We start from the raw sequence: 15721 nt of genomic DNA, 5'->3' as shown, positions 1-15721 counted from the left end.
TCACCTCCATGGCCATTATTATAAATCGCCTGATCATATCTTAGATCCTATTAATATTCTCAACCTGCCCGGTTGTCATTCATAACTAAGATCATTCCAGTTACTTTATATAATGTAAATTCACAAACAGGCAAGTGCCAATATGAAATTACACAAACAAATATGATAAATTTGAGTTATTTTACCACAAAACATAATGACTCTACGTTGGTGCAACTTAAAGGGTTGCATTCCCAGATGGCCTAAATCAACAAAGAACTGAAATATATAAAACAGGTGGATGCACCTAAAAGTTAGAATGAACAAAGCTCTTTTTCAAAATGCACTGCCTGTAGCTCCTGGCTGACAGGATTTCTTCAAATAGAGAGGATGTCAAATTCATGGGGCATAAAATCCATGCTCGGCCTATAGTACTTATCTGGGGAGTACAGGCTCAAGTTTGTCACTTGACTGGTGTAAAGGCACGCGAATCTCTCCACCTGTGAATCAACAGAACGTAACTTCAGTTTTCAAGTAAAGATCACGCCCACAAAGTGTAGGATACTTCCCAAGTATTTTATTGTACCTGATGTGCAAAACGAGAATTCTGATAACCGGTCTTCATCAGTTGTCCCCAGACCTTGTGGAACTGTAAATGTTTGATGACTTAATCAGAGAAGAAAAGAGTAAACTACTTTGTTGTTGAAAATCCAAATCCGTTTATTAATCCCACAGCGGAAATTGTTAAGTAGCTACTGGCTCAATGATTATGGGATTAATATTGAAGTTTTGATGATTTGACAAATAATATACCCGAGACAATCGAAAGGAGATAGCCAGTGCCAAATGCAAGTCAACAAGAGAAGAAAATTTACAAATATTTGATTTGACTTTACAAAGTTTAAAGAAAGTATAGTTGTGTATTACATATTATTCAAAATATATTTCACCAAAGCTTGCTCCAAACAAGGATGAACTGTTCCATAAAGAAATAATTCCACTTTTAAATGAACTCGTCTCTTTAACAATCTTACCTTTTGGTGACATTCTCGTTGTGCCTGTAGATGATTGAGCCTGACCTCCTCACGTTGGGACTATAAGATGACATAATTAAAACCAGATTAATTGAACCCCCATTACAGAAAAAAATTCATTGCCAATTTACTTCAATGCAATTTGATTCTCCAGGTGACAGATACCAAGGAAGAGAAATTGACCAGATATAAATATGTTTCTCTTAGTATATTAAAATTTATCTTCCTACTGATACTATCCTGAAATAACCAACCTGTAGCTTATCAAGCTCCGCAAACACCTTCTCCTTGTTAACATCATCAGTATCTTTAGACCTGAAGCATATGACAGCTCATGTAATGATTAAAGACGAGAAAAATTTAACCTTTAGCCGATTTCAGATGATACAAAATTTTTTATTAACATAGATGTATGAGTGTTAACAGTCAAAATGGTTCTACAAACAGGAAGATCTTCGTTCCAGACGCACAAATAAAAGGTTTCTTAATTTTTTCACTTAAAGAAACTTGCCACTGCTCAAGTCACAAGACTACTTCACACTGAAATAAAGTCCCAAAGAGGCTGAAAGTCTCTGCTCATAAATAAAGGCTCTCCTGCTTTCTCATTCTCCAACCACCTTAAATCAATCATTCAATCAACTAAACCTCATTTTGCTTCTTCTTTATTTCCTCGTTTCTTTTATCCTAGTACTTCCTTAGCAGAACGGACTCAACATGAAAACGGTTGCACAGATAAGATGCACCACCAAAAATCACGCACATATGAGTTCTACAATACAAAATAAAATGGAGAGATTCATTACTTGAGAGACCACTTAAGATGTTGTATTTCATCTTCAATGTGATCACGCTGACTCCTCAATAACTGACGTTTCTGTAAACATGCAAAAATTGCAATTATTACATTACCATGTAGCAGAACATAAAGCAAATTTTTAGGATTTAAAGTAAAATGCTATAAATTTACAGATAATTCATTCTCTTCATCTCTTAGCTCACAAGACCATAAAAGAAACCTTAAGTTCGTATTTAATCAGTTTATGGCATATGGAGAGAAGTTATTTGCTTAGATGAGAAACAAATTGCTTCCCCGTGAAATTTCAATTAAGAAATATATCAAAAGACCTAATCGATAAAAAAAGAAAAAAAGAAGAAGATATGAGTGATTAAATTGAAACAATAATCAAAGGATAAACATGAAAAAGATTGCCAGTAAAGCTGTTGCTAAAGTGTCCAATGTTGACGGAACCGGTTGTTGTCTCCTTATATGGTCTTGGACAATCCTCAACTTATGTGATAACTTTTGGGTTGAGTTGGCCCCAGGTCCAGGTTATTTACATGGTATAAGAGTCAGACTCATCACTAAATGGCTGAATGTGTTTCCCAATATTGGGCGCCCATGTTATATTGTCTACGCTCCACATGTCCAGTTCTGGGTCCATAGGGCTAGGGAGTGTTAAAATGTCCCACTGGTTGAGGGAAGGATTGTTGTCTCCTTGTGTAATCTTAGACAATCCCCAAAGCTAGCTTCAAGGGTCGAGTTAGGCCTAAGGTCTATTTTCTTAACAGTTGCAAGTCCCAGCCAAATTGTGAGCTACTCAGATTCGAGGGCTCCACGTACAGCTGCAAGTGAACTTAGCCCAAGTATCAACTGCTCAAACTCAAAGTTGCTAGGCTTATTGATAGCTCCATGGGCAAGGATGGCGCTATAGAAGCCCTAAGAAGATCGTCGTCAAGGTCACAAGTTAAGGAGATGCAAGCCAAGGTTGCTGGACTTCAATTGGAAATCAAGAAGAAACTTATCATGGAAGAAAAGCCAAAGAACGAGTTCAAGAATTGTGAAAAGGAATGGGCTAAATGCTACACATACTTTATGGTCCAAGTCCAAGCCCAAGAGGAGGAAGATTGGGGCCCACATGGAGCTCAAAGGGAAGCCCAAATAGCTGAAAATCAGACCCATAAAAGGGCTGAAATTCTGCCCAAAAAGGGCAGGAAACTCACGTTTGAAGTGCCCTAGTATTAGGCAACTTTTCCTATTTTGATAGGGAATAGTTTTGGCAATTATTTTACATGCTTTCCTAGTTTAATCCTTATTAGGTTCTAGTATTTAATTATATCCATAAAAGTAGATTCTAATCCCATTCTATTTGGGATAAGTTTCCCCTATATATAGGGGTGGATTTTGTTATTTTCATTAGACAAATATTATTATTATTGAGAGTTTCTCTACTTTACACCTTTGTGTGTAGCTACTTTGGATTTATCTTGCAACCTTATAAGAACGATTCTTTTAAGAGGTAAGATTAATTCGTACTTGATATCTTTGGTTCTTATTCGTAAATTAAAGAAGGTAATTAGTCTTATACTAGTTATTGTCTCTAATTTCTTCGAAATAGGGGTCTAGATCACCTTTTGATATAAGTTCTTGAATTGACTCTATTAGTATCTTAATTAGTCTTAATCCGCTAATTTTGAATACTAAGACCAATTAGGGTTCTTATCACTTAATCTTGAAATTTAGAGATTTTATTCTTGAATTTCGCCTATATTTACATTCTTGTCTTTAATCTTCGTATTTTCGCTTCCGCATTATAATCTTGTTTTTGTTCAAGTAACCCGATTCTTATCACTTATAATGTTGACGACCCCATCTAACCTCGAAGATACAAGTATCTAACTATATAAGGTACATAATTTATATACTTCACAAAAATATTACTATCATTTTAGAATGATGATGGCTGTAAGCACAAAACCAATGATTGCCAGGTGGTAGGGGTTTGAACATCAATTTTGAAACTCAAGTTTGATATGCTATTACATCTTAGGAATATCAACAAATTTCCTTCATTTCAATTTTATTTGGACATGAAAATGATCCACTCCAAAATACTGGTTTCCTCGGTAAAGACATCAGAAGTGTGTACTTTCAAGACATGTGGCACTACACAAGGTTGACAAGCACTTCAATGATCCCACCCTTATTTTACACGCCAGATAAAAGGCTCTCACAAACACAACAAATTTCCCATTTGCAAAGCCATACTAATTGTTCTTGTTGATTATGTTCTCACGTATAGAGAGAGACGAAGCATATGAAGTACAAGAAAATCTAATGGAGTACAGAGAATAAGCCGAAGGGGATATGCTTATATACCTTGCGAGTATCCCTTAATTCCCAGAGAAGTTCAACCTCTCTCTCAAGCTCTGGAACAACAAGCATTGTTCTCCAACCTGCTCAAACATCATAAGATCCTAAAGTCTAGAATTCGAACTTTTAAAAAGAAGCAAAGGAAAACAAATAAAAAGAGTTATACAGGATATGCTACGGGTTGGATATGATAATAGCCATGATCATGGAAAACAGTATCGGAGAGAAACTTGGACATTAATTTTCTTTCCATCCATGTAAATATTGGTTCTTGGAAATCTCGGAATATTCTTTTAATCTCACTATTAGTGCTAAAATATAACAGCTAGTCAACAGCTTTTGTGATCTTAGTTGCACATGGTAAAAAATAATGTAAATGCTTATCTATAATTAATTTTATTTGAAGCATAATAGTATCACTTTATCATAATTGTTCTAATATGGCTCTAACATACTGGATGTATCAGTTGCATAAACCTAGTTTGATGAACTAGAAAGGTGTGCAGCAGCAGTCCTTAGAACTCACTACCAATATATGAAGTTTTAAAAAAGCAACAAAGAATATAGCAAGAAGGAGCACATGGAGTGGCGGATGCATACCCAAAACCTTTTTGCTGCGTAAGATATCACCGTAAATGTGATCCCCAACATAAAGAACCTAGTTGAAGAGAACAATGCGTTACCATCCAAATAAATAAATAAAAATGGGAATTAAACACCACAGTTAATCACCCAATTAGAATTATGAAACAAGCTCATAATAACACCAAGTAAATCCACTACTCCTTCCCTCCATAACTTCGTAAATTGAAACTAGAGTCCTGACGGTTAAGTTATATGCTGTCTCTTTCAGCCATACTGAGTATTTAAAGATATGCCTTTGTGCTTGTATTTAAAGAGCTGAAAGCAGTATAAAGTACGCAATACCTGTGAGCTAGACTCGATTGAAAGTAATTTATGCAAATGGCCAACATTTCCCCCCTTGAAGAGAAATAAGGAAAATATTCAGTCATTTTACACAAACCATCAAATTCAACAAACTAAGCAGCATAAATTATATCTGCATCCACACCTGGAAAATTCTGTAGCCTTCCTTCAAGCTCTTTAATGGCAATCTCAAAGAAGTGCTCCCCACCTAATGTATCGGACAAAGTCAGAACATGCACAAAATGGAGAAAAGGCAGTGGCCAAGAGAAAACGAAGTTTTCTGCACTGACCTGTGCCATAGGAGTCCCATTATCAGTGTTAATTAGCATGCCACTTTCAGGCTCGACCTCAAAAAGGTTTGCACGGATTTCATCATGAAAAAAGCCTGGTTTTGCACTGCATAACGTCAAGTACTTGTTTGTCAGCAAGGTGATCACAACTCTACAAACAATAGCTGGAAATATAAAAGAGACAGGCATATGCCCTAAATGTGGCTCCATATGGTTGTGGCATCAAAAGAAGCACATATGCATATTCTCGAAAGTTTCAAGGGAAGAAGATTACCTGCCAGTGATGACAACATCGAAGTACCGGAGCCAATCAAAACTGGAACTAGACCCATCAGAAAGTTTGGGCCCACAAAGGAAGTTCATGACAATGTTTGTGTAGTCCCACAAGCTGCACACATGTAATTAAGATCATTATAAAATGTAAAGAATGCATAAATCATCAGTGGAAGAGAATAATTTGAGTAGTTCTACTGATGGAATTTGAAGAACCTTTCAGGCAATACAACCTTCAGAAAGAGAAGCACCTAATGCTCCCCCAACCCCTCCCCCCTCCCCCCCCCCCCCCCCCCCCCCAAAAAAAAAAAAAACTGACAGAAGAAGAAGGAGACTTCTGTGAGAGCATCATCACCTGTTTGTTACCAGAAAGGTAGCACGACCGGATTCTCTTAGCATTTTGAGCATCGGAACAATTGATGTATCCTCATTGATATATCTGATGTTGCCAGAGGCAGATGGCAAGATAAACAAATTAGTCAAATAAGCAGTGAATTATGAGAATATACAAGACAATAAAAATAACAAACCCATAGGTTTTGCATATTTCTAATCAAAGAACATAGAAGGTATTCTCAACTATTCAACGTTTCCACCCGTTCTCATCTCCTAAGTCTTAAACTTTCTAAGGCGACAAAGCTTATAAATTACTCTCTTCAAAGCTTTTGTAATTTAAGTTTAAGAAACGTTTATTAACCACTTGAAGCACCGAACAATGTTCAAAACAATACCTTAATGATATAAAATAGTACCACATATCAACCTATCAAAAAAAGGGATTTAACCAAAATCCAGAAAAATCTTCAACATGTGTATTAGAGGCTAACCAAAAAAGTTATATTGAAGAAAAACTAACCAAATGACGTTTACACATACGATAAGCAGACATTATTACTAATCAAACAAATTAAATGGAGGACTTAGCATAAGCATTTATCATCACTTTGTGTGTCCAGTGAACTTTAAACTTGGAACCATAATGTCCGGCAAGCTACCCATTATACCACGACCCTGAGCAAAGATATCAACCTTTTCCTCTTTTGGTCAATCCTAGGCTCACTAGCGAGAGAGAGAGAGACAGAGAGAGAGAGAGATTCAGAAGCACTGTTTTTGTAACAGAGGTTAAAAATGGCGGTAACTTCCACGAAAGCTACATAGCAACAAGAAGACACACTTGCAGACACTGCCAAAATAGATGGATACAGCAATTTCTGCACCTTGGCTTTGGCTACTGTGGTTGATGCTATTTCTGATATAGATCTTAAGCTTTGATGTCAGAATACAGATGGTCCCTAGATAAACCCACAGCAAAATAGCTGCCAAACTAGATCAGTCTCTTAGATATCAGATTTACAATTATCACGGTCAGCTATTTGATCAAACAGAAAGTGAAGATCGGGCGCTGCCGTCAAATATTTCAGCATATTGGTCAATTTCCTTGCTGAGTCAGTTTCGGATCTTATTTATTTCAAGACCCCTTTTTCTTCATTTACACCCAGTGAAATCCCACAACGTGTGGTCTGGGGAGAGGGTAGAGTGTACGCAGACCTTACTCCTACCAAGGTAGGACGGCTGTTTCCGAAAGATCCTCGGCTCAATAAAAAGCATAAAAAGAGGTCAGATAAGGCTAAGAAATTCAAAGCGATATGGAAATGCAAATAACAAAAGCGACACAGATAAAATAGGATAATCAAAGTACAGGAAATAACAGATAATAGCAGAAATCAGAGCACAAGAATTTATACTGCGATAATGCGCCTACTAATAAGGGAGGATAACGAGACTATCTACTAGCCTTCTACCCTAATCTAGGTCCTCCAAACCTTCCTATCTAAGGTCATGTCCTCGGAAAGCTGTAACTGCGCCATGTCCTGTCTAATCACCTCTCCCCAATACTTCTTGGGCCTACCCATACCTCTTCTGAAACCATCCATGGCCAACCTCTCACACCTCCGCACTGGGGCATCTGTGTCTCTCCTCTTCACATGCCCAAACCATCTCAGTCTCGCTTCCCGCATCTTGTCTTCCACCGTGGCTACTCCCACCTTGTCCCGAATAGCCTCATTCCTAATCCTGTCACTCCTGGTATGCCCACACATCCATCTCAACATTCTCATCTCGGCAACTTTCATCTTTTGAACGTGAGAGATCTTAACTGGCCAACACTCCGCCCCATACAACATAGTCGGTCTAACCATCACTTTGTAGAACTTGCCCTTAAGTTGTGGTGGCACCTTCTTGTCACATAGCACTCCGGAAGCGAGCCTCCATTTCATCCACCCTGCCCCAATACGATGTGTGACATCATCGTCAATCTCCCCGCTGCCTTGCATGATAGACCCGAGATACTTGAAACTACTTTTCTTCTGGATGGCCCGGGTACCAAGCCTCACTTCCACGCCAACCTCTTGAGGTGCTTCACTGAACTTGCACTCCAAGTACTTTGTCTTGGTCCTACTCAGATTAAACCCTTTAGACTCCAAGGTATGTCTCCAACTCTCCAGCTTAGCGTTAACTCCGCTACGAGTCTCGTCGACCAGGACTATGTCATCCGCGAAAAGCATACACCATGGCACCTCACCTTGAATTTGCCGCGTCAATCCATCCATCACCAAGGCAAATAAAAACGGACTAAGAGCTGATCCTTGATGCAACCCCATCACAACTGAGAAGTGCTCTGAGTCTCCTCCTACTGTCCTTACCCTGATTTTGGCTCCCTGATAAATGTCCTTGATCACCCTAATGTACGCCACAGGTACACCTTTAGACTCCAAGCATCTCCATAGGATCTCTCTTGGAACTTTGTCGTAAGCCTTTTCTAGGTCGATGAATACCATGTGTAAGTCCCTCTTCCTCTCCCTATACTGCTCCACCACTCTCCTCACAAGATGGATAGCTTCTGTAGTTGAGCGTCCCGGCATGAATCCGAACTGGTTCTCTGAAATAGACACGCCTCTCCTCACCCTCAACTCCACCACCCTTTCCCACACTTTCATAGTATGGCTTAGCAGCTTAATACCTCTATAGTTGTTGCAACTTTGGATATCCCCCTTGTTCTTGTATAGAGGGATCATTACACTCGACCTCCATTCTTCGGGCATCCTTGCCGTCTTAAAGATGACATTAAACAACCTAGTCAGCCACTCCAAACCTACCGAGCCCGCGCTCTTCCAAAATTCCCCAGGAATCTCGTCAGGTCCGGTCGCTCTTCCCTTGCGACCTACGAACAGCACCTTTAACCTCCTCAACCTTAATACTCCTGCAATACCCAAATCGTGACGCCTCCCTGTATGTTCCAAATCTCCCAACACAATGTCTCTGTCCCCTTCTTCATTCAAGAGTTTGTGGAAGTATGAATGCCATCTCCGTCTAATGAGAGTCTCCTCTACCAATACTTTGCCATGTCGTCCTTGATGCACTTCACTTGATCCATATCATGTGCCCTTCTCTCCCTCGCCTTGGTTAGCCTGAACAATTTCTGATCCCCACCTTTCTCCTCTAGTTCAGCATAAAGGCGTTCAAAAGCTGCCGTTTTTGCCATCGAAACCGCCAACTTCACCTCCTTCCTCGCTATCTTATGAAGTTCCCTATTCGTCCACTTCTCCACCTCATCCTTGCTTTCTATCAACTTCGCATACGCCACCTTCTTTGCTTCCACCTTCCCTTGAACTTCTCCATTCCACCACCAGTCCCCTCGATGCCGACCACGACTACCTGTCGAGACCCCAAATAGAGAACAGGTACAACCAATTATCTCTAGATTTCCTGAAATATGGTCTACTACAGTTATCTTCATTTCTTCTACTGCCCTTTACGCACCACACTCCTAGAACACCAGGCTTTTAACTTTAACTTTTCACAGAGAAGAGGGAGATTAGTTCCAGCTACCCTTTTCCCTTAAAACCTAATTAATGAATGATATGGACATTGAGATGTTCATGCAAAGCATAGGCTAGACAAGCAGTACACTGAACACCAATCCTAGCATAGGATAACTGTATTTCCAATAAGAACAACAACGACGTGATGGTCAAAGCGTTCGTCTCACTCCTCGTTCAGAATAAAAATGTTAATCTCCTTTCCTTTTCAATAATATCCTTGATTTCATATTAGTGAACTATCAAACAAGTTACATGCAACAGACGACAAAATAGGGAATACCATATCACACAAGCTTTTAAGACAAATAAAGCATCAAGAGAAAACAAACGTAACATGTGCATATGCAACAACTAAAAGGGAAAAAGTGTAACTTTAAGGCCAAAACCCTAGGTAAAGCATGTCTTGTTTTCTAAGGTCCACCAAATCTAACATTCCCTGGCATATGAAAACATGCACTAACAGATTTACTAATTACCACTCAGTATGGTACATTCTCAAGAAGCAACAAACAGTAGCCCACCTTTTTGGATCTTTTGCAACCATCTGCTTCAAAGTCCCATCACGGTGGCACAAATCTACTGCTGCTCTAACATCCTTGTACATGCGAGAGTAGCTGCAAGAAGTGTTAGCAAATAAGCATACCATGTAGACTATATAAAATGCTGCCATTAAAGCAGTAGACAGTGAAAACACACATGGAATATTAATAAATGTAACCCAGAGGCCAATCATCAACTTGTAAACAATTCATCGCATGCATGCACATACCCGCCATAAATTAGCAGCAACTTCCTGTTCAATGAAATTAGTCCAAGAATCCTTGGGAAAAGAAAACCGTTGCATGGTCATGCTGACACATGCATATCAAATTGCTAAGGTACGAGAACTAGTCACAAATTTTAAATTTTAAACATTGTTACACTTCTGAGAATATATATCTTGAAGCAACTAACAGAAGATGGCAAGACCACGGAGATTTGAGTGAATTGAAAGATGTAACATATCTATAAAACAAGCTGAAACTAGAATATATCACTCATTGAAGATACATCTATGGGACATCCTTATCGAAGAAATCTAATTGCTTCCATAAAGCTACTACAAGTAAGAGCTCCAAAAACAGAATAACTAGGTATTAGAAGAGAACTGAAACTAGATTCGACCACCAGCTTCTTTGTTTCAAGCATATCTCGTTATAGATTGGTAGATATATTTGTGAAGAACTTCGGTTAATCTGTGTTTACACCTCTAGCTAATGGAAAATAAAAACGAAATGACAACACAATAGTCAAATTAACAGCATGCAAAGCCGAATTAAAGAAGACATCGGCAGAAATACAGATTGACATCACTGTCCATAAAGCTATAAAAGAGTACTGGTTACTCTCTTACTCTGCATCTTCAGGAACTTTTCCTGGATTTTTGTCCTTGAAGTCCACCAGCTGAGCGAATAAGTAGGTTTCAGCGAGAGAGAAAAGGGTATCGATAAGGGCATAGTCAGGTTCATCAAATGAATCCCGAAGCAAGGTATTGCCATAAGTAGCAACTTTATCTTCCTTCGAAAGCTCCCTAAATCCATGATAAGCTACTTTCACATATTTGTGTCGGTCCATCTGTTACGTGAGCAAGTAGAAAAGGAAAAATAGTTAAATAAGAAATAAACTAAATTACAACCCTAAGCGAGGATGAAGTGAAATTAAAGATTAAGACTGGAAACAATTACAAGGACAAAGAGGCGACTAACCTTTAATATATTCCCCCTCTTTTTATCAAGAACCAAACCTCTGACCATATAGCTCCAATCAAAGGACCATTCCAACAGCTACACAACACCCAACATGGTGAAAAATCGTCCAGTATCACTTCATAAATCAGTAATAATAAACAAGAAAACTCAGATCAAGAGTCAAATAATCCTCCAGCACAAACAATAAATGAGCAGTGATTTTTTTATGGCAATCACCAGCTCGCGACAACGTATCCCAAAACAACTAACTGCTTTTATACCAAAGACAGAATGAATGTTACCAGTTTCAAAAAAAATAAAGGACAGAATGAGATTGGACATTCAATTTCTAAATCATGAAAACAAAAACCTTCAACTCAACATTACGCATAACACATATCATTGTACCAATACCACACTCTAGGTCATTGAAGTCACAATTAATGCTACTACACATATAAAATGCATTGAGCATAATATCCATAAAATAAGATGAATAACCTTGTTGTGCAACTACCAGAGGAATAAATGCACATTGGAGACAACAAACTAGCACATAGATATGCCTCATCAATTTCTATTCAGACTTTTCCTTTTACAAGTATTAATATTACCTCTGAAGGGTATCCTAAATCATAAACAAGCTTTCTGACAGTGCCTTCATATGCAAGAGATTCGAAAGTCTCAGGTTTGTACTGTGCAAGGGTGTAATCCATGTCAAATCCAACAGCAACTATACTTTTCATGTTTAACGACCTGTTACAGAATATCTGCTTTCCTATGTCAATGTTGCACCCTCCTTCTGGAGATGACCATATGCACGAACTCTGACCACCATTGGCCCCATATCCCTTCTCAATCAGTGCCGCGCTGTTATCTACACCAACGCCATCCATTGTACAACTTGTATGCAACTGATCTCTCCCTGAACAGTATGATCATAACGAAATTAGCTAGTCGATGATAGTATATGAACATGTCAAATTCCACAACTAATCTGAAAATTGCAGCACAGAGCTTCTTGTTCAATGTTTTGAGGAATAGGAAAAACATCGCGAACTCACAGAGAGAACTCAAACAAGAAAAAACGAGCTTTTGACCAATCCAACGCTGTTTCCTATAAGACAAGGCCAAAACGTAGCCTTAGAGATGAAAGTTATAGAGTTGGCACCCATGAAGTTGCATATCATCTTCTGGCCTTTGATTACAATCAGGTTAAAGCCATTCTTCATAAAACTCATTATGGTTCAACTGCTAGTTTACGTTGGTATTATCTTATATTAGATTGCATAACATTATAGTAATCACTTCTTAAACACTGTATACTGATAACATAACCATGCAGAGAAATTAAGCAATTTCTTTAATAAGTAAAGGTTGAAAAGAGGAAATTGTTAATTTAAATGCAGACTACCAAAAATACAAAAATACATTCTCCACAAATTTATTATTAACATTAAAAGAGACAAGACCATTCACCACCAAGAGGAAGTAACTCTCAATCTCAGCCGCATCTAACATAATTATTTGAAATTCCACATGTTAATTTCCATCACATAAAGCAACTTTGATATAACAGTAACAAACACCAAACTCATCGGCACCAACCTTCTCAACTTCCTTTGGCTAGAGGAAAAGTAGCACTACAGATATTAACTTAGGTACTGTAGGAAAATAACAAGAACCATGAGTATACTTTGAATGAAGTGACTCTTTCCCAGGAACAAAATCTTAGCTCCTGTTTGGACATAGATTTTCAAAAAAAAAAAAAAAAAAAAAAAAAAATTGAAAAAAATTGTTCGTTCATGAAATTTGATCAGTATAAATTTTCTAAGTTCGTGAAATTTCACTTCCACTCACAAAACTTCGAACTTTTTCCAAGTAAAATGCATGTCTAGGACTTCAAGTTCCAAAAACTATTTTTCAACACAACTTCAAAAACTCATTTTTTCAAGTTTCGACTAAATCTATGGCCAAACGCTAGCTTAGTATCTTACCTTTAATCACACTTGTAAACCAACTCAAAGCACCAGGTTTATGTCCCAACTTGTAAGCCTATACTCCAAGATATGCTCCAATGAATACCTATATATTTCACCAAAGTGAATTTCGCTCGTTACAATCGAAGTAGTCCTATTGTAGATATGAGTCAAGCTCCAAATAACCTATTACGTGGAAGCATATCCCTATAGCAGTGCTCATAAGCAGCCAAAACTAAAACAAAAAAGTGAGACACATGGATCATAGACCTAGCCACTTGGAAAGGACATCAAAGTAACACAACTTTTGTGGAAAAAAGCCCTTCAACTTGACCTAATTTACTTTCCTAGATATCAATTCTGCTCCTTAAACAAAATTGTTCAAGCTCATATAAGATTCTCAACACTTTGAAGTATTCAGCCTTAAAGAAAGCGAAATCAATTACCAGGAAAATTCCACAACTATATATCCTGTTCAAAAAAACCTAATTCATTTATTACAATCACAAAAATTGCAGAAACATGATTAAAAAGAAAAAGAAAAAAAAACTATTTATTTACTACAATCACACAAATTGCAGCAACATGATTAAAAAAACCTATTCATTTAGTACAATCACAAAAATTGCAGAAACAAGATAACAAAACCTAATTCATTTACTACAACCACAAAATTGCAGCAACATGATCAAAAATAAACTATTCATTTACTACAATCATAAAAATTGCAGAAACAAGATAACAAAACCTAATTCATTTACGAGCTATTGCAGAGCGCAGGGTTTACCTTGTGCGCATCCAAAGGGTAGCCACTGCGGGTTCCCTTGTCATTAAAAAAATAAAAAAAAAAAAACCTAATTCATTTACTAAAATCATAAAATTGCAGAAACAAGATATGAAAAAAAAAAAACCCAATTCATTTACTACAATCACAAAAAATACAGAAACAAGATATAAAAAAAAACTATCATTTACTACAATCACAAAAATGGCAGAAAAAAAATCACAAAAAATGCAGAAACAAGATTAAAACCCTAATTCATTACTACAATCACAAAAATTGCAGAAACGACTTTTAAAAAAAAAAAAAAAAAAAAAAAAAAAAAAAAAACTTAATGCATTTACTACAATCACAAAAATTGCAGAAAAAAGATTAAAAAACTAATTTTTTGATAAATATTTACAAACTAATTTTTCATATAAAAAAAAAAACTAATTCATTTACAACAATCACAAAAAATGCAGAAACAAGATTAAAAAACCTAATTAATTTACTACAAATGAAAAAATTGCAGAAACAAGATTAAAAAAAAAAAACTAGTTCATTTACTAGAATCACAAAAATTGCAGAGACAAGATTTAAAAAAACTAGTAATTCATTGCTAACAATCACAAAAATTGCAGAAACAAGATTAAAAAAAACTAGTAATTCATTGCTAACAATCACAAAAATTGCAGAAACAAGATAAGAAAGCCTAATTCACTTACTACATTCACAAAAAAAATGCAGAAACAACATAAATAACTTACTACAATCACAAAAAAAAAATTGTTTAATATGCAAAAAAACACCACAAAAAAAAAAAAAAAAGGCACAAACCTTTACGACGAACTGATTTCCCTTTGTTCAACAAATGATCAGAACTGAGAAAACCTAAATGGAAATGGAAGCTTCTAGAAAATGATGAAACGTGAGGTGTGAAGACAGACAAACAAAGAGAAACTGAACGCTTAGGAATTCGCATCTTTGACTTAAATAGCCATTTTAGGGATTCAAATTTGGAATCTAATGTTGTGTAAAGCCAAATGTTATTACTAGCGCTGACTATGCTATTCCCTTCATACATTTAACAACTCTATACTTATTCTTCTACTGTACATCACTTTTTCTTTTCCCTGCCTATTTATGTTTAGACAAAAACGGTTGTTCGGATTACAGGTAAAAAAAGTGGTGGAATTGAATTCCTTTTTTTTTTTTTTTTTTTTATTTCTACACGGAATCGGATTCTTCCAAATCGTTAAGTTGAAGGAATGACGTGACGCTACGGTGGGTTGACACGTGTCGGCGGGCTTCGACCGGAGACTGACCCGGAAAAATGGGAGGAACCGAAATTTAGCTAAGGGCGGGGTAGGGGATGTAGACTGGTGAAATTTGCACTGCCATTCCAATTTTTGAAGCGACCGTTTAATTTCTCATTATATATACCGCGGTAATAGTATTCAGTAAGAATATTCTACCACTGCATATTCATCCGAGTGCTTAAACAATAAACAAGTTACCACGTAAAGGATATTAAACAAATTTTTTGAGAATATGCCAAGTAATAAAATTATACTTTTAAATGAGCGGTGTTAAGAATTATACATATCTTCTTTAGTTTTTTTTTTTCTTTAAGAATGCATTTTTATATCCATTGACTTCCACTAAATTTATTATTTATATGATGATTTAAAAAATATAAAATGAGGCTACCGTTTAA

The 15721-nt window shown here is 36.9% G+C and overlaps 1 protein-coding gene across 3 annotated transcripts; it reads right to left on the bottom strand.

Moving 5' to 3' along the window:
• Positions 1–54: 54 nt before the first annotated feature.
• Positions 55–15426, bottom strand: LOC132628023 (uncharacterized). Of its 3 annotated transcripts, none has more exons than XM_060343699.1 (18): positions 14842–15426; positions 14029–14064; positions 11877–12187; positions 11281–11358; positions 10929–11149; positions 10057–10149; positions 6010–6093; positions 5656–5769; positions 5382–5487; positions 5237–5299; positions 5092–5145; positions 4765–4822; positions 4171–4247; positions 1817–1887; positions 1268–1328; positions 1014–1073; positions 566–628; positions 55–479 (listed from the first exon to the last, which is right to left on the bottom strand). In XM_060343699.1, the coding sequence occupies exons 1-18, from the start codon at positions 15086–15088 to the stop codon at positions 357–359; spliced, it is 1920 nt and encodes a 639-aa protein (XP_060199682.1). In that variant the 5' UTR covers positions 15089–15426; the 3' UTR covers positions 55–356. The 3 variants fall into 3 exon arrangements, with proteins under 3 accessions (XP_060199682.1, XP_060199684.1, XP_060199683.1); XM_060343701.1 differs by lacking the exon at positions 14029–14064 and adding an exon at positions 13260–13347 and having other exon boundaries at positions 14842–14980; XM_060343700.1 differs by lacking the exon at positions 14029–14064.
• Positions 15427–15721: the final 295 nt, after the last annotated feature.

The sequence above is a fragment of the Lycium barbarum genome, chromosome 2, assembly GCF_019175385.1.
Source record: "Lycium barbarum isolate Lr01 chromosome 2, ASM1917538v2, whole genome shotgun sequence".
Classification (NCBI taxonomy): domain Eukaryota; kingdom Viridiplantae; phylum Streptophyta; class Magnoliopsida; order Solanales; family Solanaceae; genus Lycium; species Lycium barbarum.
This window is presented reverse-complemented; position numbering and strand designations above follow the sequence as displayed.